This window comes from Halichoerus grypus, chromosome X, assembly GCF_964656455.1.
Source record: "Halichoerus grypus chromosome X, mHalGry1.hap1.1, whole genome shotgun sequence".
Lineage (NCBI taxonomy): Eukaryota > Metazoa > Chordata > Mammalia > Carnivora > Phocidae > Halichoerus > Halichoerus grypus.
The window spans coordinates 126578928-126602374 of NC_135727.1; the positions used below are offsets into that span (position 1 = coordinate 126578928).

The 23447-nt window shown below is 45.5% G+C and overlaps 1 protein-coding gene across 3 annotated transcripts in view; it reads left to right on the forward strand.

Annotated features, from left to right (window-relative positions):
* Positions 1–23447, forward strand: part of ANOS1 (anosmin 1) — a 694126-nt gene that overhangs the window by 621309 nt on the left and 49370 nt on the right. For all 3 annotated transcript variants that reach the window (XM_078064553.1, XM_078064552.1, XM_078064551.1), the window contains 3 exons: positions 5767–5989; positions 14272–14456; positions 16697–16826. In XM_078064553.1, the coding sequence (XP_077920679.1) occupies positions 5767–5989; positions 14272–14456; positions 16697–16826 (538 nt within the window). The remainder of the gene's footprint in view (positions 1–5766; positions 5990–14271; positions 14457–16696; positions 16827–23447) is intronic.

The following is a 23447-nucleotide window of genomic DNA, read 5'->3' on the forward strand; positions in this document are numbered from 1 at the left end:
AAGGTTGCATGTGCTTTGTGGCTGGAGCAGGAAAAAAACCCACCCAAGGCCCTGGCTTTTTGCAAAAGCTGCTCTCTTGGATGCATGATACGGTTCTGTGGAACTGAATTAAATGCCAAGTGCAATGTTCTCTCCATGTCTGAGGCCTCATATATATATATATGATTTCTAATGTATGAAGACAATTTACGAAGTTAATGTTTTCATGTTCATCATTCCATGATTACTGCACAAACTATTTTATTGTATGGTACCTTGCATTTTATACCAAACAAAACAAAGATAATGGTATCTTTCACAAAAGCATCCAAGAACTATTATAACCTACTATTTATTGTTAGGATTTCACTTTATTTTTATCATTTGCCAGGCAAGTTGAGATTAGCATATTGCCCAGATATGGCACTAAGAAACACATTTTAGTTTTTAACCTAAGGTATGGGATGTAGGAGAGATTTATAAGAATTAACTAATATATAATATCCCATAAAATATGAAGGATTTTTCACTTGCTCCCATGTACCCCAGAGTACTTTCATTTACTCTAGTACTTTGCTTTATCCAACCCTTCTTTGGGAGCATGATGACATGCATGAGATACTGACTACTCTAGGAAAATGCATGATCTTTGAAGTGCATTCTGTTCTTAGTTTTGCATAGCGTAAGAGCAGAAAAAAACAATGAACAGAAATTAATGAGCACGGTAACCACGACCTTTCCAAATTTTAAATTGGAGACAGTGACCTGGCAAAAGATTGCCGTTTGTGTGACTTGTGCAATGATTCATATGAATAGTTTTATAGAGGAGTTGTAGTTACATTCATTTTACAATGAACAATTTGCCTTAATAGCTTGATATAATTTTATGAAGAAGTACAACGTTTAGCACATCCATCTGTGTTACCACAAATGTTCTCATCTACCATGAAGTCGATGGGCATCATACTCCTAATGATTTGGATAACTCGCACCTTTCCTACATTTTTCATACCCTTCTTGACAAGTCTACCAGTAATTAACTAGTAATATCACAAGAAATAGTAGGTGCTGATTGGTTAGAAGTGTCTTTACTGACACTGAATGACTTTTGTTCACAGGACGTACAACTGGCCATTAGTAGACCAATTTACACATTTTCTTTAGATCTAGAGTATTAACATTCACACATCATTTTCACTGACTTGCACTCATTTGGGTCCTGATTCCATTCGACTAGTACATTCTCAATAATTTATATTTAAAGGCATAGTGAGAGACCTGCATACAGCTACCATGTATTCTCCAATTTATATTCAGACGATTAATAGTTTTTCAGCCTAATCCAAGATAATGATCCAAGATAATTGATAGAGAACATCAAAATTTGCCTTCAATGGACATAAACAATGGAACAGTTAAGGAGAAGTCTTCTGTAAGGCTGTTGTACCAAATCCATGTACTTGTAAGATGATCTTCGAAACTGAGACGTTTTCTTTCTTATAAATGCCAGCAGGGCAACATGCCCGCGTGCAGATTTCCGTGCTGAAATTGGCAGCAGCGCGTTGGAAACTTGTGGATGGTCACCGTGGAGGCGGCAGGGCCAAATTTCTGTCTTTGGATCTTAAAACATTTTTGTCAGAATAACAGAAGAATTTGGAAATGTTAAACAGTAAACTTGTAGCATGGGAAAAGAAAAGAGACACCAATTACTCCAGTCTTATTGAGCACCCATTGTGGGCCAACTCTGCATAATAGCGCTTAGTCCTTTGTGTGCACCGTCTCATGTAATATTCATAACGCTGTTTGTACTATTTCAGGCTCATGGACCAGTCTAGAAAGCTCTGGTGCGAAGATGAACTTTTTTTGTTCCCACATTTGTTTCCATGGTTCTCAAAACAATCACACGCAAAAAAAAAAAAAAATCGCCATTTTCGAATCCATACCAAAAAGGAGAAATATTGAATAAACGTACAGAACACCTCTCACATCAACTGGAAAATCTGAATTATCGTGCTCATTATGATCATTCTTATGTTCATTAGGAACAAATGTTTCTGATCTGGGTCGGCCGCTGTTTTTGTTTACTTGTTTTTAATTCTGCCCCATTAGCTCCGTCGGTAAATTATTAAGATGAGGAGATACCGTCTCTGCGTTCCTGTCCCTCACGGTTCAAGGGTGTGGTGGGTGGCACACAGATCATGAGAATCACATGAGCAGACAGCCCATACTTTGTTATCTGAATCTCGCGTCCTACCCTGTGTTCACGTGGGAAGCTTGAATGGAGCTGATGTGATTATACCATGGCGCAAACTAAGTCATGGTGATTTCCTAGTGAGCAAGCAGTAAACACTTGACGGATTTAATAAAATTATTTCTCCTTGGAAATTTCAGCCCATGTGGGCCAAGTGGTTTGGGTGACTAAGTACTTGCAGCGTGCTGTAATATATACATTTTGTTGAAAGAGGAAGACTAGCAAACGCTCCATTGTACTTGTTATAGCTCCCTTCACATACTTCTTTGATTCCAAAGTTAGGGTTGGACCTAAACTTAGAGATTCAAAAGTCAACGAGGTAAAACACATCTAGCAGCTCACAGAAAAATGAACTGTGAAACCGAGTCGGGGAGAAAAGCCTAAAGAATGGACGCTTTCGATGTTACAGCATTTTTAAAAAATTAACTAGCTACAAATGTGTGGTACTTCGATACTGAAACCATGGCCTTCCTTGTGAGTTTTACCTGGAAAGTTCTTAGATTGAGACACTCTTCTGAGTGAGAGGGAATAATTTATTTGACGTCCGCGATTGTCATTTAAACTTTGGGGTTGTACTTTTTCTAGCTAGTGTTTTCAGTTTTCCACCTTTTGTTAGAGGGTGAGCTCTTCCCTTGTATTTAATGGTCGTATGGAATAGACACCTCGAAGAACATTAATTTGACACTATCAGAAAGACCTCGTGTCTATTAGGAAGCACCAGTGTCTGAAACGGCACGGGATACACACGTTTCTCGCTCTGACACAGATTTTTGTTTAATTGTGATAGAATACACATAATGTAGCATTTACCATCATAATTCATGTAGAGATTTTTAATTTTTGTTTTTTAAGATTTATTTATTTTAGAGAGAGAGCACATGAGCACGGGGAGGGGCAGAGGGAGAGGGAGAGAGAATCTTCAAGCAGACTCCAAGCTGAGCACAGAGTCTGACTCAGGGCTCGATCCCAGGACCCTGAGATCATGACCTGAGCTGAAACCAAGAGTTGGACGCTTAGCTGACTGAGCCACCCAGGCGCCCCCATAGGCAGATTTAATGCAACATCGTTTGGGAAACGAAGCAGGAGAAGCACAATAGAGCAATTTGCGTTGGTGATGGAGTTATCCAGAGTCCCTGGGATAGGTCCTCGTGCTGAAGTTACCATGTTTGGGCTTTTCAGTGAGATTTCTGGTCCCCATCAGCATGCAAAGTAACAAGCCTGTAATTAACCGTCTTTTTGGAAATGAGGTAGAGACCTTCCTTTTTGTCCTCCCTGCTCCTTAAACCAGGGACTTGGATGATGGTGAGATTTTTTTTCTTTTCTTTTCTTTTTTTTTTTTTTTAAGATTTTATTTATTTGACAGAGTAAGAGAGCACAAGCTGGGGGAACAGAAAAGGGTGAGGGAGAAGCAGGCTCCCTCCCAAGCTCGGGGGACTCGATCCCAGGACCCTGGGATCATGACCTGAGCCAAAGGCAGACGCCTAACCATCTGAGCCACCCGGGTGCCCCTTTTTTCTTTCCTTTTTACGTGTTAACACACCTCTCCGATTGTGTGAGATACTCTCTGGCCAGTAGCCCTCACTCTTCACTAACGTCCTCTGGCCGGGTTCCCTGGGGATCAGCGATCCGACTGGAGGGTCAGAGTCCATGGGTGGGAAGGCGCAGGCCGCGGGCTGGCAGGCCTTACCAGGTGTCAGCGGATGGTGGAGAGCCGCGGGCAGCCGTGCGGCAGCAGGTGTTACCAGGTGTTAGGCAGGTGTCCCCCAGGTGGGACCGGTGCTCGCAGTCATGAGCGCCGGGGGCTCACCCGTGTACTGGCTTGTAGCCCCCGATCCTCACATTGCACCCCTGGTCTGTGCTCGCCCACGCTGCCATACGGATTTCTTCCATCCCGACTCGGATTTGACATCCCACAGCAAACAACGTACCCTCCTTGACCATCTCCTCCGTCCAGTGTGGAGAAAGCACGGGCTTCACCGGGGCGCCAGACGCCGCTGTTTGCACGGCTCCGGATTGTCACGGCCCACCGAGTGCAGCCTCACGCGAGTTCCGACTCCGTGCACGTGGCGGGGGGGGGCGTCCAAGGCGGGCGTCCGCGCACCCCCTCCAGGGGTCACTCGGCGTGCCAGTCTCGGGGCCCCGGCCTCGGGTAGGCCTGTGGCGTTGCCCGCGTCCCGCCGGTGAGGAGGAGGAGGAGGAGGGTGTGGGAGTGCCGTACCCACTGCCTGGAAACCTGCTTTAGTGGGGACACGGCACCCTACATAGAGGGGAGAAACGGAGGCCTGGGATTTGTACCTGGCTGGACAGTTGTGCTGCGGTGAACACGGGCTTGGAGGGGCTGGCTTAGGATTAGGGTAGCAATCTTGGCAAGCAGCTATCAAGGCAAAAGGAGGGGTACGCTCAAAGTTAGGATGCCAGCGATCGCCTTGTCGGCCATCGTCCGTCAGCAAAAGGAGGGCTGCCGCGGGAGGTCATTCCTCTGTGCGTCCCTGGTGGTGGGGCGGCTTTTAGGGACCCTCAGCAGCTCCCCACTTGAGCGGCAGAAAGAAGCCCTTATCCTCCGATTGCTTCTCACCTTGGAGTGATAACCAAATGCTGTCCTGAACCATTTTTCCGAAGGAGAAAGATGCATTTGGTAACTGGTTCTTTGCATGCCTCACGCTTTTTCCATAATGCGAGTCTCTCAATAAATCCGGGAATACCTATTGTCACTAGTGTGTGATTGATTCTGGGCTCCACTAAAATGCCATCAGCCAGAGGCTGTTCAGAACCTGGCTGTGTCACACAGAGAACACGGATTCACATTCTTGCATCTCATCATTTATTGATAATTCCATATTGATAAGAGGTCCCATGTGCACATTAGCTCTAGAAGCTGGAAAGTATTAAAATAGGTTCAGTGAACTGAGGCTTAGACTCCTTTTTCATAAGCTTTCAGCCAGTGTTACTGCTGTGAGAATTACCAAGTTTCTGTAGGGCCACAGCTAAGACCACTGTGGTTACCATTTACCACGCAAACCAGAATGACTCCGTAGAGAATGGAAATCTGTGTATGTGTAGAGTAGTCCAGAAGGGGCCCTCAAATTGTACTGAGATGCTTTATGAACATTATCAATTATTGGACAGCTGCATTTCACTGAGAACGGAATACCTTGTGAACGTGTGTACGTGTGATTGATGTGTATCTGTTGCATGCAGTACAAAGTTATAACTCATGGGTCCGAGTCCTTTCAGAAATAAGCGTAAAATATTACTTCTTTAGGGGGAAAAGAAAACAAATCCACTTATTTTGTAAGACATTCCAGGGAAATTTTGACCAAGTAAGAATATTTACCTTCCTTTCTGATGTCTTGGAAATCGGGCGTCCTGTGTCTTTAATAAGAGAAGTTTTCTTTTCAGGGCTCCTGGCTGGCTCAGTCCTTACAGCATGTGACTCTCGATCTTGGGGGTGTAAGTTTGAGCCCCACGTTGAGTGTCGAGATTGCTTAAAAAGGTAAAATTCTTAAAAAAGAGAATTTTTCGTATTCTGTCTTCAGCCTCTGTTCCCCAAGAAGAACTACGAGTGCTTGACTAGCTGTGAGTTCCTCAAGTACATCCTGTCCGTGAAGCAGGGGGACTGCCCGGCTCCTGAGAAAGCCAGCGGATTTGCTGCCGCCTGCGTAGAAAGTTGTGAAGCTGACAATGAGTGCTCTGGGGTGAAGAAATGTTGTTCGAACGGATGTGGACACACCTGCCAGGTGCCCAAGACGCTGTACAAAGGTAAGGCGCAGAGGCCGTGTGGACGGAAATTCACCAGCTCATGGGGGGGAGTGGTGTACGCGCGGGGAAGGGTGTCCATCAAAGATGAGGGGGTTGTGTGCGCGGGAAAGGGTGTCACTCAAAGAAGGCATCCTTGCAAGAGAAGAAAAACGGTAAGAAACGCACTTTGTGCCACAGAGACACGTCTGGAACTATTCCTGGGCCATAGAGATCAGCCGTGACGAACTCCTTCTGCGGCACAGCAAATCATTCTTATTAAATGTACCGTGTAGGAAGGAAACATCTCTTCAGGAACTTCCTTGTGCTTTTGTCCACGAAGAGTCAATCAATTAAGCGGCGCTGGGGACATGGGAGCAAATCGATTTAAATCCCTGGAAAATAGGCTGGGGAGGGGGCCCCCTTGAAAAACGCATAACAAATGCACGGGTATCGTGGTTTTCCTATTGGCATAATCCAAGAACAGAAGTGTCATTGTGCGGACTTTCAATATTTTGATTAGTGTCTTGAGAACCCAGATGGAGGAATAGCTCTCTTGCAAAGATGGGGATTCAGTTTACCAAACAATTTAGCAGACGTAAGACTTTACATTCACAGGCAGTTTCTAGAGTCCTTAACTCCTTGATCCTAAGCGTTAACTTGCCTCTTCCCGTAATTGTGACCCCGTTCTTTTATGCCAAACCGATTCTGTTATATTATGCCCAGTTTGGGATACCCTCAGAGTATCCTAGGAGACAAAATTTTGCTGCTTTTTAGGGTCTCCTGTGAAGAATCAAGTAGAATTCTTCACTAGGCATTCTTCACTGCAAGTCGAAAGAGTAATCTCTCTGTCCCTCCTTCTCTCGTTCACTCGCACCAAATATATATGATTTCCAAATATAGGTCAGTTATTTTTAAACTGCATAAAACGGTATTGCTGGGAAGGCCGGTGTTGAATCATGTGCTGGCTAAATTGTTGTCAGAAGTCTGGCCTCACTCTCACAACGGCCCTCATCTCCCAGATCTCACGTCCCTGCCCCTTGCCTCTGGCACACTCCCTTGGAATTACTCTCGCCTCAAATCTGTGTCGTCCATCCCGTTTTCCTTGTTTTTGCATAAGACCCTGGGAAACCTGGCATAAATATTACGTCTCAAATCCAAAATAATCACTGCTTTCCCCTTCTTACCAGGTGATGTTTCTTTAATGCATTTAAAGTTTTATCGTGTTCATGCCTCTCACTATAAACTACATAAAATCACTTTTGCAAAACCCAACACCATTTAATTTTTCTAAAGTCTATTATTAGGAAGCCTTTTCTGTTATTATAGATCATTTACTATTTAAGTATTAGCATTTACCATAAAAATAGGATGCTTTTAGAATGATTGTTGAAAAGCCATTTGTAAAACCCTTAGTGTTTTAAAGTGGGGTATTTGAAAGAGGCAATGTAAATTAAAAGATGCTTTTTATTTTAAAAGCATTGAAGAGTCAGTATGAATTTCAAATATGTGTGGTTCACCAGGAATAAGGGAAATATTCTACAAAGGGCCAGCATAAATGATTAATTATTAAAAGAGACTTGCCATTTAAACCTACGCTTAACTAAATATGATGGATTTTTTTTTCAAGTCCTGAAGTTCCTCTTCTATAAAGTAGCTCTTAACTTGGATTTTTTTGCGGAGACGGGTCATTCATGGAGAACTAACTAGAAATAGAATAAACAGACTCTTGACCTGATGATGACTTTTGCCTGGTGAGCTTAGGATAATAATACTGTTATTTTGAAAATATACATGGGTACATGTAGGTATCTCGCCCTTGCTCTGTCGAGCAGTCCCTGAAGGAAGGCTGGTTTCCACGTCCGGGGGGGGGGGGGTGTCTCAGGGAGACGGTCCTTGGCCTTGCAGGGACAAACACACTTACCCAGTCAGCCGGTCTGCATACGAATCACCCGCGGCAGTCCGTCGAGTACCAGCCATCCCCGTCCTACCCACCTGCCCGTTGCCTTCTTACTGCCCCGAGCCAAGCACGGGAGATCAGCTTGCCCTCCTGTCTCTGCTCTTGCTAGGCCTGTGCCATCTTGTTCCTTAGAAGGGGCGCCCCATCACGGGTTGGGATGGGCTGGTCCTGCTTCCAGGCCACAAGGGCTGAAGCTGAGGTCGCAAGCCGTTGCTCAGGTGGTCTGATTGTTGGTAGCGGGAATACGTGTGACCCTGGCTCCCAGCTGGGCCAGCTGTCCTCTTAGTTCCATTTTGAGTCTATCCAACTATCATACTGGACCCTAAATCATGGTATTAGTGTAGTTTAAGTCAATCAAAAGATGTATCAATGTCAAATATTTTACTCTCATAAAATCACTGACGTATCAGTGCTTAGGGTACAACATCAATCTGATACCAGCCCCTTCCAGGTCCGGGACGTCCTTATCAAGGCAGTCATACACACAACGCCCATTTGTGCACAAATAATTATCTCAACTTTTGCAATAAATTGATACGTACCAGCCTCTATCCTATTTTTTCTTTGATTGCTTATAGGGCTAGTTAAAAATTTTTTTTAAACACAGAAAATTTTAAAATACAGAGACACAATGCTTGTGTTTGGCCTCCTGTGTTTGTGGTAGGGAAGATGGCGGACATACTTGATGTGATAGCTTCTAAAACTATAGATGCTGCAAACTTGAGCTTTTTTTTAAGATTGATTTATGTGAGAGCGAGAGAAAGGAGAAAGAGAGGAGAGAGTGGAAGGGAGGGGCAGAGGGGCAGAGTGGAAGGGAGGGGCAGAGGGACAGAGTGGAAGGGAGGGGCAGAGGGAGAGAGTGGAAGGGAGGGGCAGAGGGAGAGAGTGGAAGGGAGGGGCAGAGGGACAGAGTGGAAGGGAGGGGCAGAGGGGCAGAGTGGAAGGGAGGGGCAGAGGGACAGAGTGGAAGGGAGGGGCAGAGGGACAGAGTGGAAGGGAGGGGCAGAGGGACAGAGTGGAAGGGAGGGGCAGAGGGGCAGAGTGGAAGGGAGGGGCAGAGGGACAGAGTGGAAGGGAGGGGCAGAGGGAGAGAGTGGACGGGAGGGGCAGAGGGAGAGAGTGGAAGGGAGGGGCAGAGGGACAGAGTGGAAGGGAGGGGCAGAGGGACAGAGTGGAAGGGAGGGGCAGAGGGACAGAGTGGAAGGGAGGGGCAGAGGGGCAGAGTGGAAGGGAGGGGCAGAGGGACAGAGTGGAAGGGAGGGGCAGAGGGAGAGAGTGGAAGGGAGGGGCAGAGGGGCAGAGTGGAAGGGAGGGGCAGAGGGACAGAGTGGACGGGAGGGGCAGAGGGAGAGAGACTTCCAAGTAGACTCCATGCTGAGCACAGAGCCTGACACGGGGCTTGATGTCACAACCCTGAGATCATGACCTGAGCTGAAATCAAGAGTTGGACCCCTAACCGACTGAGCCACCCAGGCGCCCCAAACTTGAGCTTTTAAAAACTATGCATATTTTGAAAAGATGTTCAACGGAATGCATTCTATTTGAGCATTTAATTTGGTTTATGCTGTGAGAATTATCCTTAGCTGATGCCTCTGAGTAAGTTAACCTTGCTCGGTGTTCGAGTTTAAAACAAAGGAAAGCAACACAGAGTTCCACTTTGCCCCCCAAATAAAATTGTTAGCAGCTCCCCGCAAGACGTGCAAGTGTTAAGGGGGGTAAATGGCCCCCGAGCTGCAGGTTCCCTGCAACGCAAGCCGTAGCATCGTTGTGGAAAGTTTAAGAGGCTGATTCTCCAATCGTACAGCATGAAACGATTGCGTATCCGGACACTTGTTTTCCCTTTGATGCTCCCCCTGGCCTATTTGAAGGCCGATTTAGAGCAGAGTTCAACTCTCCTCCCTCCCAAAGATGATATATTATTTTACCGCCCAAACTTCTGCTTCTCCTGACCCCCGCTATGGCATTTGGTTAGGGTAGGGCAGGAGAAAAGCTGCAGTTGTTTTCCACATGTACAGACGGAGATTAATCTGTGGCTCTCCGTCCTCTCTCTTTTCCCTGTGCATAAACTAAAGTGAATCACGTATCAGTTTGTTTCCAAACAAATTGGAAGATCTGATGAAGGTGGGGACTTAATATTTCTATGAATTGCTTCATATTTGAAATATTGAAACTTCAGGGCTTTAGACATGGACTAATCCCACTATTCACAAATCAGTTTTTTAGCATTTTGAATACAGTGAGTCAATACCTTAGTAGTATACGAACACAATTTCCATGGGTACTGATGACCTCTAGGAGAGATACCGACTGATGGTTAATTATTGACTCATTGGAACACTATGTCTAGCTACATTTGCATAGCATTTAGACTCCTGACAGAAACGTTTTTACAGGAATAATCAAATGTCATGGTTTGCTACTGCTGATTCTGATCGTTGAGTTTTCTATCATTATGTTTTCCCATTTTTTTTAAATCATTGAGTTTCACCACAATACTTGTGATGCTTTAAAGACAATGCACCGATATTATCACATATTGTGGGATGATCACATTTTTGACAGAATAGTGTGGATTTCAGAGGACTCGTTTGTTCAAAAATAATTGAAAGAAGAAAAAGTCTAGTCATTTCCATAATAAAGAACACGCCGAGGAGACATGCGTTCTGCACATCTGGTTACACAACTAGGGTGCTGGGTGAGCTCCCAAGCACTGTGCAGAAGGCCTGGCAGTGGGGGCTTGGGGTCCCGGGGGCTGGGGGGGCCAAGCCCCATCTGCACACAATTACAGCCGAGTGCTGGAGTTACTTCCAATCAAGCGAGCCAGCTGACCCTAATGCAAAGCAGATGGACCATTTCTCAACATGCAAAGGGTAAGATTGTTGTACATAATAATCGACGAGATTGTTAAATGAAGAAATGCAAACTGACATGGCTCTGATGGTCATTATGTTCGATTAAGGCTCTAGGTAGGTGAAGGATATTCAAGATTAAAACCTTGCAGCAAGGGGATTCAGATGCTTGCTTTGCTGCTGATGAGTTCAGGTTGCTTCAGCGGCTGGAGTATTTACTGGAGGTGCATTTACGCTAGAGGATTATGCATAGGACAGCCAAGGAGAAACTTGCACTGGAAATCTCAGAGAACGGGCTTTATGAGTTTAAAGCACTAAGCTGCCATCTTCTCTTTACGGTGCACTAAGAAACCACGTGAATCACAAAATGTTCTCAGAGGCCACCCTCTCTTCACACACCCCCTCAGTAGAAAGTGTGTCTAGGACCCACCTGGAATGCAAACCAGATACAAACCAATCATTTTGTCGAGCTTTGGTAGCTTTTTTTTCTTGACCTAAGTCTTTAGAGAGCTAGTTCTGGATTAAAACTCATCAACACACTTTGGGATTTCCATCCTATCAGGAATTGTCAGGGATTGGTCTTTTTTTTTTTTTTTTTTAAACTGGGAAGGTTCTGTCAGTGCAATAAAACTATTCATTCCCTCTTGTAAACTTACTAATAGAGTTTTATTGTATTATTATTTAGTATTTGCTTTTTAAAAAATGTAAGGGTAAGTGAATACCTGTGTTAAGTTTTCTCCTTTCCCTAAGGTGAGTGCCCTCCAGCAGAGAGGGGTCGGCCATTGGTGCAAAGATTGGGTCACTGTTTCCGTATCCTCTTATTTCCGCAGATACGTTCTAGAGTGCGGAATGGGACAGTAGGTTGGCTGTTCTTCAGCAGACATTTCCTGAGCACTTGCTCTTGCAGAATGTACTCTCCTGGGCCACTGTGAGGTGTGGGAATGAAGGAGACCTGTTCCTTGAGGGCTAGGGTCCGTAGCTTCATGGGGAAGAGAGACATCATCCCAGGAGCTTCTGTAGTAAGAGGCAGTTCAACGCACATTTGGACAGTTACAGGCTGAGGTTTGAAGAGGGGGCAGAAGAATGCAAACTTTATTTCCAACTGGGAGGTTTAGGGTAAGTAGGTCTGAGCAGTGGCATTCACTCTGAGCCTGGAAGTATTCACGTATCCGTAGTCAGAAAGTAGGAGGAAAGACATTCCAGACTGAAAGTATCTAGTAGTAGTAGGAAGTACCTGGCAGTGTGTTTCTAGAAAAGCTGGGTTTAAAAGCAGGTTGTGTGACCAATAAGTACCACGAGGTAAGTGGAAAGATCATAAATTTGGTCTGATGTGATGTGGAGGACGTGACATGTGTTAATTCCACAGAAAATGGGATGCAGTTGAATAGCTGGAGAAGGTGGAGGAGACCGTCTGTCCTCTACTTTAGGAAAATCATCATCACAAAATACCGTGAAGAGGGAATTAGAGAAAAGGGTGGGCTTGCGGGGACGTGGGATGGGAGGCTTCCTGAAATGACACTCTGCAGTCCAACAAAGAGATGTTGGTGGGTCCAAGAACAAGTGGAAAGGTCTCTTAGCTATCCAAAAGCATAGAGTGGTCATGAAGCTATCACTGGGGGAGGGGACACCCTCAGGAGGGGCATTTGAGTTGGGACTTGTGTGGAGAAGTTCATTCGGTAGCGGGGCCTGCAGCACAGATGGGGACTGGGCACAGATTTGTGAGTCCCTTCTTTAGCAGAAATACTCCAGGCACAAAAGTAAACGTGACTCCTAATGTAAGGTTGTGCACCGCGAAGAAAAGTTTACGACTTGAACTTAGAAAAAACCCTCATGCTGCGGCAGAAAGGGAGACCTGTTCCACACCAAGCAGGGACATCAAGGACATTTGAATCAGAGTCTTTCAGGATTGTGCAGAGCTGTGAAAACTGCCCCTTTTCTCTCCTTTTGAAAGTGGCTCTTCCTAATTCAAGATGTAGAAAGAAGCCGAAAACTCAGAGAGGAACCTGAGATCAGGTCATTGCTCCTGGCAACTTAATCTTCCCCAGACTCAATTACTTGATGTTCCCCATGTAGATAATTAACCCTTCACCCACAGCACAAACTCAGTGAGGACGTGTTCAGGCACCAATTTTATAGTAAAGGGCAACGTACAGAGTCAACCCATCAGCAAATCAAAGCAGAGACTGCAGTGGGATGGGGAATGCGTTTTCTAGAAAGTATTCTGTAGAACTCACTGACCTTTGACCAGATTTATTTGCTGCTCCTTTAAGACTGTGCAACTCCCTCCACCTAAATGTGTCAGGACTTGAGAATCCCCACCTCCTCTCCAAACAAGACTTAGCATGAATTAAGATCCAAGTGAAAATCAGAGTTGGTACTCGGTGACATTGCTAACATACATCAAATAGTACCAACATTTTGTATTTGCACATTTTTCAATGTCTTTTCTGCTTAAATGGAAGAAATGGAAAAAGAAGTAGAGCATTATCAAATACCATGTTCAAATGAGTTGTCAGGGCGTTGGGCAGATGCTCATTCTCAGGAGAAACTGATATTAATAGCAGCTGGTGTTCAAAGTTCTGATGGCATCGGACATCACGGTACCATGGACTCTACCTAATCCAGTTAGTTTTACATACATACGAGTATAGAACTTTGTTCTAAACTTCCCTTTCCTTAATGGCTATGATTTTGAACTCTGGTTCTTCAGTCTGTCAGTCGCCAGACCACTTGCATGCACCATAGGGGGGAAAAGAAATCAGAATGATTAACTACTTGAAAATGAGACACCTGTGAGGGACTTTTGAAGCAAGGCGGTCACTCGTGCCAAAACCAAACAGTATAAATTCATCATTTTCCAATTTTAAACCGTAGGTCTATAGGAGAGGGCCCTGCAATCAGTTGGGGAATGCAAAAGATCTATGCTTTGGAAATCATTCTTGTAAGGTCTGACCACATGAGAGCATTTAGCCTTATAATTTTTCCCTTAAAAGGCAAACTTTCGGAGGCGGGAGAGGCGAGCAAACTGGGGAAGCACGTTATAATGACCTTAGACTCTATCAGTAGAAACAGAGCGTGGTAAATGGGGACAGGGTCTTCAAAGCCTTCGTGACTGTGGCCTCTTGTGAATTCCTTGTTAACCTCCAGTGATGTAACTCAGTAACTTTGTTTATTCCGAAGAACGCACATAAAAGAATTGCTCTCGAGATGACTGGGGAGAAAAAAATAGTTGTCCCGAAACAGGACCCGATGTAGAGCCTCTTTAAAAAATGGGAAGCTAGAAGAAAAGGAGGTGATGCTCTTGAAATGCGGCAGGCTGACCTCCGCATCAGAAGGTGTCAAACTTGAACCCTGCCGGGGAGGAACCACTTTTCTGGAGGGAAGTGAGGATCAGTGGTCATGACATGAGATGGGCCTTTTCTAAAGGTTGTCTTCCTCAGCTTGACCGGCCCTGGCGTCACCCGCCGATTGTTTTCATTGCCGTGCTCCTGTTTCAGGGGTCCCCCTGAAGCCCAGAAAAGAGTTACGGTTTACAGAACTGCAGTCTGGACAGCTGGAGATTAAGTGGTCCTCGAAATTCAATATTTCCATCGAGCCCGTGATCTACGTGGTACAAAGAAGATGGAATTATGGAATCCATCCTAGCGAAGACGATGCCACCCAGTGGCAGACGGTAGCCCAGGTAAGTGGTTCACGGACTCCCTCCCCTCCCCCTTGAGGTAACGTCTGTCGCACTCCCGTAGGTAGAAAATTAACTTGCTGTGCCTCAGCCGAAATAGCCTGACTACCCAAAGGACTTAGTCAGACGGGGGACATCATAGCCCACGCATCCACAGAAGACAGGATGAGCTCCGTAGGTACAACCCGGTACAACGAGGAGCTTGACTCTTGGATTCCTTTGCTCAAAATACATGTGCAAGGGAGATCATTTTCTGAGTGCTCACATTTATTTCCTCCAAGAAGTGTATTTCCTTGAGATAAACTTAAAACCGACCCGAGTAAGAGAAATGCAACAGCATTAGGACGAGTTCATGTGATATTGGATCATCTAAATGACTTCTAGTTCTCTTCTGCATCGAAGCCTTCGTTCTGCACAAGGACTTGAGTAGCATGGAGTATGAGTCCTATCACCCAACTAGCTAGTGGGAGGGACCCAGCCAGTCCTCAGTCCTTGCTAAGTGTTTCCTGCGTCCCGAGCAGCTCACACGCGGACACCCCACCTGCATGGTAGCAGTCCTGGGGTTTATCTTAGCACTGCGGCTTCCTTTTCCGTCTTGCCGATGAGAAAAGCAAAATATTTTCTTTCTTTTTAAGAGCTTCTAAATGGACTACCAGCTGCAAGAAACCTACACGATTTTAGAGAAAGAACAGATTCTCAGTGTGAAACTGCCTCCTGCCCTCAGCAACCACAGTGCCTTCTCCACATGTGTCTGTGGGCGGAAACCCTGACCTGGCGGGGATCGGGTCATTTGGCTCGAGAGATCCCATTAGTCCTTTTCAGTAACTGCGAAATACATTTCAGTATGCAGGTGTTGGCAGGAGGAATTTGGTTCTTTTCTAGTAGTAGTATCTCAAAGAGGATAAACACTAAAATAATTTAGAGACCCCAAAAGAAAGGGGCAATTTGATGTACAAGAAACAAATGAGTGGCAAAACAAAACAAAACAAAACAAAAACCCAACCACTGGTCAAATAAATTTAGTGATTCTATTTCATACGTATTTTCTTAAAGTTCGCTTTAATAAAACCTAAAGATGTCTGGCATACAGCCTAAAAGTTTATTTGATTTATGTGGTATGCTTCCTTAATGGTATGATCTCACTTATAAATTTTCCGAATTATTTAAGATTTATGAAAGTAAATGACAATAAGAGCAGCTCTTATATCCCTTCTGTTTTGGAGAGAGGAAAGGCTTTTAATTATTTTTATTATTTTTCACTGGTTCATGCCTTCCTTTGTCTTCCTTCCACCTTCCTTTCTTTGTCTGCTAAATGCTGTGGGGATCATGGTGACTTCAGTTTTTTAACCTCAAGGGCACTAAGAGTAAATGTTGAAGTCCGTGAACTAGTCGCCTCACATTCCGCCAGACGAGGTAGAAAGCCCCCTTGAAGAGTTCAGAGCCTTCCCTTTTAGATATTGAAGCAAAGGTGACAGCCCCTCTCAAGAGGTTGCTTTAGCGTAGGGTTTGGGAGGGTTTGGGTTCCATTTCACTTGCCGGTGTTCATGCCCTGAGCATGGCTTTGCAACTCCAGCAGGAGTGGCAGCCAAACTAGGCATCTTCCCTGGTGTCCAGTTTTATTCCTGCGGACACTTTCTTGGACAGATGTCTACACACCTCACCTTGGAGGAACACGACTGGGTCCTTGCAGATCTTACCCGGTTTACTCAAATAAGGAAGAAAGGCTTGCATTGCAATGTTCTTCCAGAAGTTGTTAGCGCTCTTTAAAGCGTATGGGTCCTCATACCGACTTCCAAGACCCTATTTGGCAAGCACGTTTGAGAGGCATTTTCTTTCTGTAACCGGCAGATGATTTCATCTTCTTGCCTATCATGGAATGATCAGCTCACATATACATTCGCTCAGATGTGTAATTGAGTGATGAAACCCCTCGTGGGTTTAATGCTGCATTAAGTCATCCGACATAAGTAGCCCAGGCATGTTCCTAGCGTTGGCTCCAGAGATCTTTAACTCTTTGGGGTGCACTCCCTAGGAGTGGAATTAAACACCTGAAATGCCCTAGAAATTCCCTGACCCCCGACAGCTCTTCTCATAACTGAGCACGATCACCGCACTTACCCACAAGGGTGCAGGGAGGTCGGGGCGGCGTCGTGCCGACTGACGAGGTGCTGTGCTTTTCAGACACACCCGACTGGCACGTCTGGGTAAAAGGGTTCTCTGTGCCCTGTGACATTTCTCCGCAGACCACAGATGAGCGGGTCCAGCTGACTGACGTACGACCCAGCAGGTGGTACCAGTTCCGAGTGGCGGCTGTCAACGTGCACGGGACCCGAGGCTTCACGGCGCCCAGCAAACACTTCCGCTCCTCCAAAGGTCGGTGTCGCGTTCCTGACCCCACGCTCACCTTCCTGCTGGGCGCCCCTGCGGTGCGGAGCCCTGGTGTCGCCCTGTCCGTATGTACGGTTGGTCAGCAGGTGGTTTGCCGTTCTTCGCCGACGGGACCGCGTGTGTGTGAGAGCAAGGTTCAGAACGTCACCGGCCTTTTACCTTCACAACATCGCACAAGATAACAGAATGGGGTTTGCTCAGCTCGGAAGGGGTGGTTTTCCGTTACCAACTTGTGTTCAGTCTTTGCCTCGAGATGTTCTGCCTTAGTCACCTTTCAGTTAATTTCTGGAGGGAAGAGTTTGGTTTGAGCTCCTGGAGACTGTGCAGCTTTTCTTGAAACGATGGTTATGTTGAGTGTGAATTAATCTCTTTTGCTTCATACCACCCAGAGTTTGAACCCCGGGTCCCCTGTGTCATTGCTCTTAATTCTGTTCGGTTCTTATCTCGTTGCTATTGGAAAGCCTCTGGCGTCCCGTGACTGCTAATGCTGTGACATCTCGGGTGAGTTTCGTGTGTGCTGGTGGAACTAGGGGGCGGACGTCCCTGGACTAAATACAAACAGTACATCCATGTGTGTTTTCTGCAGGTGTGCTTAGTGGGCTGTGTGCCTTCTCTGTTCAGTCCACGTCTGCTGCGAGAGCCCATGTCACAGCTAGGGGCTGGGCAGCTCATGCGCGTACTCCCCGACGGTTCTCCTGGTACGGGGACGCTAATTTAGATTGATTTTAAACAAAATGCTTTGTGATGTTAACGAAGGATGTAAGATGGGTCCCATCAGTCCTATGTCTTTCATTATGGGAGTGTCTGAGCTGGCTGCCATCACTTCCCATTTCTGTTGCGTGATGGGGCAAATGTATGTGTTGATGCCAGTCTGTCCACTTCTCACTACGTCACATTGCAACCCCTTTGTCGATGTCATTGTTGGTCTCAGAAGTGGAAAGCTTGCAACCGAAATCATTTAATATTTGGATTCTGTTACACCTTACGTTGTACACTTTCAACTCTTTTTTTTAAAAAGACCTTTTAGGAAAGGAAAGGTGCCTTTTTTTTTTTTTTTCCCTCCGTGGAGGCAAACACACGAACCAAATTTAAAAATGCAATCACAGACATCAAACCTTGTCTTGAGACTGTGTCTCCAATTGGTCTGATGATTTAGAGAGGCCAGGGAAATAAATCATTAACAGTGGGTTCAGAGGCGAGGATCCATAAGAGGCTTGAGAACTCTTCACCTTGGTTTCATGGTTCACGTGCGATGCAGGCACGATGTGGTGAAATGTGTTACCATCTGTTTGGTTGCCTGGTCTGGTGTTTTCAGGTCACGGCTGCAGAAACAGCAGACAGAAGCCGTTGCCAGCCCTTTGGAGACAGATGTGGAATACCTTTAGGGGTTGGGCGGGATCTGGGCAAAGCTCCACTGACAGTTCCCAGGGCCGGTCATGTGGCTGCCAACTGCCTGGGAGGCATCCATTCTGAGCAACGCGCAAGGCCTTGCTGTCCCGGGATGCCCCCAGGATATCTGAGCACCTGAATAGTCTAGAACTAGAGCTGCACCCCTCAAATTTAAATGGGCTTTTGCTGAATGAGAATGCACCGTGTTCGGGAAGCATAGCATTCACCATTACGCTGTTGTCCTATTTCCTGATTTTCCAAACACACCCAACACCGAGCATTCCAGACTCTAGTCCTTGCAGTTCTTGCAAACCAAAAATGTCTGCACGGAATACACAGTAGATTCTACTCTTTTTCCAGTGAAGATGCATCACGGAATTATGGAAATGGAATAGATCCGCTAAATGGCTGGCAACATCTCCTCTAGGATTTGTCTAAAGGAAGCCTGACCATTGACGAGATGGCACCACATCGTTCCTCACCTTATTCAGATCTCATCAAATGGAGAAATGGGCCTTAATGGGGAAATGGTGTTTAACAACCTTACTGAAATACAATTATCATACCATTAAATTCATTCCTCTTACGTGTACAGTCCAGTGATTTGTGCTATTCACGGACTTGTGCATCGCCATCGTCCACTTGTAGAATCCACCAAGAGCCTTCAATGCCTTCCTTGGGGAAACTTTAAAGTAGAGACAAAGTTAGTTTTGAGTCTTCACCTTCTCATCACTCATGTTTCATTCCCTTTTGTATTAAATATTTGTTAAGCTCCTATGTGTGTCAGGCACTTGTCTAGGCATGGGCGATAATAAATGAATGAAAGGACAAAAATGTCTGCTTTTGTGGACACACACTTATGCCAATTGTGGGTATGAGGAAGCAGTCAACAAGATTAATAAGTAAAATACTGTTGTACAGTAGGGTAGGTAGGGACAACTGATGATAAAAATAAAGATTAGAACAGAGGAGATGTTGGGGGGGTATTTTGTTGTTAGTTTTAGGGACGGTAGACCAAGGTTTTGCTGAGAAAGAGAGGTTTGTCTAAAGGAGGTGAAAGAGTCAGCCTTGTACCAATTTGAAAGGAGAGCATTCCAGTTCCTGGAAGCAGTCGGTGCAAAGGTCCTGAGGCAGGAGTGAGCTTGCCGTGTTCGTGGAACAGCACAGGAGCCCAAGGGTTGAGCTGTGGAATAGGGCAGGGGAGCTGGAGATGAAGCCTGAGAGGAAGGAGGGAGGTGGGGCGATGGAACCATTCTAAAAGTGGGTGATGTGGGTTGCCCAACTCAGAAAAGTCTAAAAGTCATTGCACTGTTCATGTAATGTGAGTGAGTTTTATGGAATGGAAGTTAAGTTCCAATAAAGTCATTTAAACAGTTTTTCCCCAGTAAGCCCCCTTTCTCCTCTTGAAGAGATTGACTAAATGGGGAAAGATATGGTGCCATCTTGCAAATGGTTACGTATCCTTTAGACAAGTCCTGCAGGAAATCTTCGACCGTCTGGCGGAATCACGACACTCCCATCATTCCACCATGCATGTTCGCTGAACCCACAGTAGAACCTCTTACGAATTCTGCACCAGCACTTGCGGTTTGCTAGGGTGCCAGACCTATAGTCTAGAATGGTCCTCACAGTGAGATGTACGGAAGTATCGATACGGGGCGTATTTGTAAAACCGGGAATTGGAACATTGCACCAGAGGCTGCCCTGTTTCCAAAAATGGTGCATTTTCATTTAGTAAAAGCCCATTTATTCCTGCTGTGCCCCAAAACTGAAACTGTACCGTTGTAAGTCCTCTAGTGCTTTAAAATGGCTTTGAGAAAGATTGATTGCTTCTCAAATAATAGTCTGTGCAAAGGGTAAGTGTATTTGAGTTGGGTGGAGGGCCAGCCTTGGTAATTTAAGTCTGGGTCAAGGGAAAAGGGAAGGGATTTTTTTTTTTTCATCTACAATAAACACTTATGAAAATAAAAGGAAAATTAAATAGAGAAAGAAAAAAAAACTTGATAAAATGGGTTTCATTTCGTTTATGCTCTCTGCCTGGTATTCATTGGCCATAATCCTGATTTTCATGGAAAAGCCAAAATTCTTGTCATTCTCTTCTTAATGGTTCTGTTTAAATACAAAATTAGTCTGTGGTTTGCCAGAATGGATTGGCTATTAACTAAGTTAATTTCCTTTTAAGTCGTGTATTTTCCCATAATTTCATCCTCACCCCTTAGAATGCTGATTTTTACAGAAAATTCAGAGTTGTACATGGATTGGTAACTCAGTTTCATGTTTTCCTCCTCCCGGTGAATACCATTTTTGTTGTCAGCCCCCAGAAGACATGCATGATTATAAATTGGAGACAATCAGCCATTCCTGCTGGCAGCAGAAAGCCCAGAATAGAGGCTGGGATAATTTCTGTATTTACTTATTTAAATTTTCTACTACCTTTCCCTAGTACTTAAGAAGGAAAATTGTCTTCAACGTTAAAAATTCAAATTACAAGTAAGTCAGTATCCTAATGTCTCTTTCTGGTTTTTGTCTCTTTCTGTGGAAACTAGAAATGGTAATGCTTCTCCACGGAGAGTTCCCTTCCTGGGTCATTGTTAGGATGAAGCGCCTTTCTAGCTACCAAGCTGCCAGATCGTAGGGTCCACCGAAACTCTTCCGTGCTATTGCCCTGGAACAGAGCGAAGGAGGCCTGGTGCGTAGGAACACGAGGGTCGCTATGCCCGTCTGTGCACTTGAGCCTGGCCCATGCACGTTTCCTGCAGCAATGGGGCTTCTCCAGAGGCCCGTGCAGGTGAAAGCTTTGAGTGGAGGTGGCTTATTTCGGAGGAAATCCAGGAAACCGGGTAGGTGGGAGGTGAAGGAAGACGGGGAACAGAAGGAAGAGGATGAAAAGGTGTGTTGTCATATTGGCAGCCACTGTGGGCGACCAGAACTCCTTCCCGTGGGGACTCGGGCAGCGGATGCAGCCTGTCTCCCGGCACATCTGTCCTGCAGGTGGGCAGAGCCTGCTCGGGGCCCGGGGCGAAGGCGCATTTACAAGCTGAGCTGTGTGTGTCCTGAACAGTACAGGGCAGGGGCGAAGATTTGGGCCCCTGGGGGGGGTCTGCAGTGGTTTTACTCCACACCCACAGCATTCCTGTTAGGACATTTTCAGTCGTGGGTTAAAATCCATGTATGAACAGTTCCGTGAAAGGAATGCCCGCATCACTAGAGTCCCAGGCTGCTTCCCGTGTGGGTCCATGCAGACACGCAGCCTTTCTAGCCTCTCTTGTGGCCTCTCCCCTGCTCGCACCCTGTCCCAGAAGCTGGCAAGCTTCCTGTGACGTCTGTAGGATTTCGAACGAGCAGAGCCCCCAGACGTGCGAGTGAACCACCCAGAGGGACAGTCATACCTACACAAAACGTACTTTTTGGCTTCCAATGCACATTTGCTTCTCTTTTTCAGCAGATCGGTGTTTCACCTTTCCTTGATCATGTCGATAATTATCAGCAAAAAATGTGTATGTGTTGCGTGCGCAGCATTGGAAATATATATTGCTAAGTCCTCGTACCTGAGCCAAAATACTCTACGAGACTGCCGAATTTGGGAAAGAGTGCATCTGCCTTTCGGCATGACTTCTGGGTGTCAACATGGGTAGTGACAGAAGGAAGACTTCCAATTTTCTAGGTGGTACAAAACAAAATCTGATTTTTGTGTAGTGTTATTGTTCTGTTTTTTTTTTTTTTTGCATGTTGCCAAAAGCAGGCCAACATTTGTTTGGATGTTTGGGATTAGTCAGTATCCGTTTAGCATTCTGAAATAGCAAATGTTAAAGGGAAACGTAGAAGGAAAAATGTTAAAATCCACCTTCTGTTGTCATTCAGCTAATACATCCACCATCTTTGAGTTACGATACTCACTTCCCTCCAAATTCAAGGTTTCTCCTCCACCTTCCTTCTCCGCTTTCCCACATGTACAGGATACATTACCAAGGAAAAGCCGCAGAAAGCATTGTTTTCGGAGCACAGAGGTAGCGCGCTGGCTGTTATTCCGTGCATACGTTACAGAGTGTTGGTGAGCCGAGAACAGGCGGCACTGGGGGTCGTGACGCTCCCTGATGCTCCGTGCGGACCCTCGAGACTCTTTACGCCTCTGCACAGCTCCTCCGCGAGCGCCCTTTGCAATGGGCGAGACTCCCGGGTGCCTGTGTCTTGAAACCATCGAGTAGTTGGAAACCCGCCTGCAGTGTAGCTTCTGCAGCTTTCCAAAGGCTTATGAGTTGTGTGTCTAGATACTGCAGGGTGATTCCTGTTTTTTTAATGAGGGAAGGAAAATGGTCCCAACTGCTGAGTCTGGATGGGAAAAGAAAAGCTAAATTTTAGAACCAACCTTCTAATTCGGTTGCAGAATGTGTGAGTAGTCCTACCATTGCTTTAAAAATGTAACTCCACTCGATCACGATGACGTACCTTGAGAGAGAGATTCCTGTAATGCGTTTCAGTGGGAGGTTTGATCTCTGGATACCATATGAGGAAATCAAGGAAGTAATAAAATTAACATTCATTTTCTTAGAACATATGTTGTTCCTCTCTATGCACATGTCTGAATATATTTGTGTGTACGTATATGGTTATTTATTTATCATCTCTTTCTTGCTGTTTGCATACTACCGTTCACTTGTGGCATTGTCCACCAAAACTTAAAGAAAGAATGAAACCTTCACCTCCCGAGAGGAAACCCAGATGTTCCGTCTTCCGTGGCTGGAAACACCACATAGGATCGTTAGTAAAGGGAACTATTCTTGTCCAACTCTAACACTGGATGTTCATGCTAAATGATTGATATAGCTCGCACTGGAAATTGTAGATAAGCAGAAAAAAGCTAGCACAGCCTTCCTAGGTCAGTTATCTTTGGAAGCATGCTTCCTTTCTGCTTCCTGAGATGTGTTTCTGCAGATAATTGGGGAGATCCCACAGAGGGAGTGCAAAGCAGCGGAAGGGAAATCGAGGTGGGGGAGAAGTGCTCGGACTTAAGCTGCAGAGGGAGGGCTTGGAGAGCATTGCTCTTGTGATGACTCTGACCCCCACCCCCCACTCTACGCTCTAGAACATAAATCTCCCACGTTCAATTTCCTCACCTGCAAAATGGGAACCAAAGTCCAACATTTACTCAACAAAATACAGCCATACGTTTATAACATTAGAGCTGGTGCTCATGTCAAGTTTCAAGAGCTAATGCTA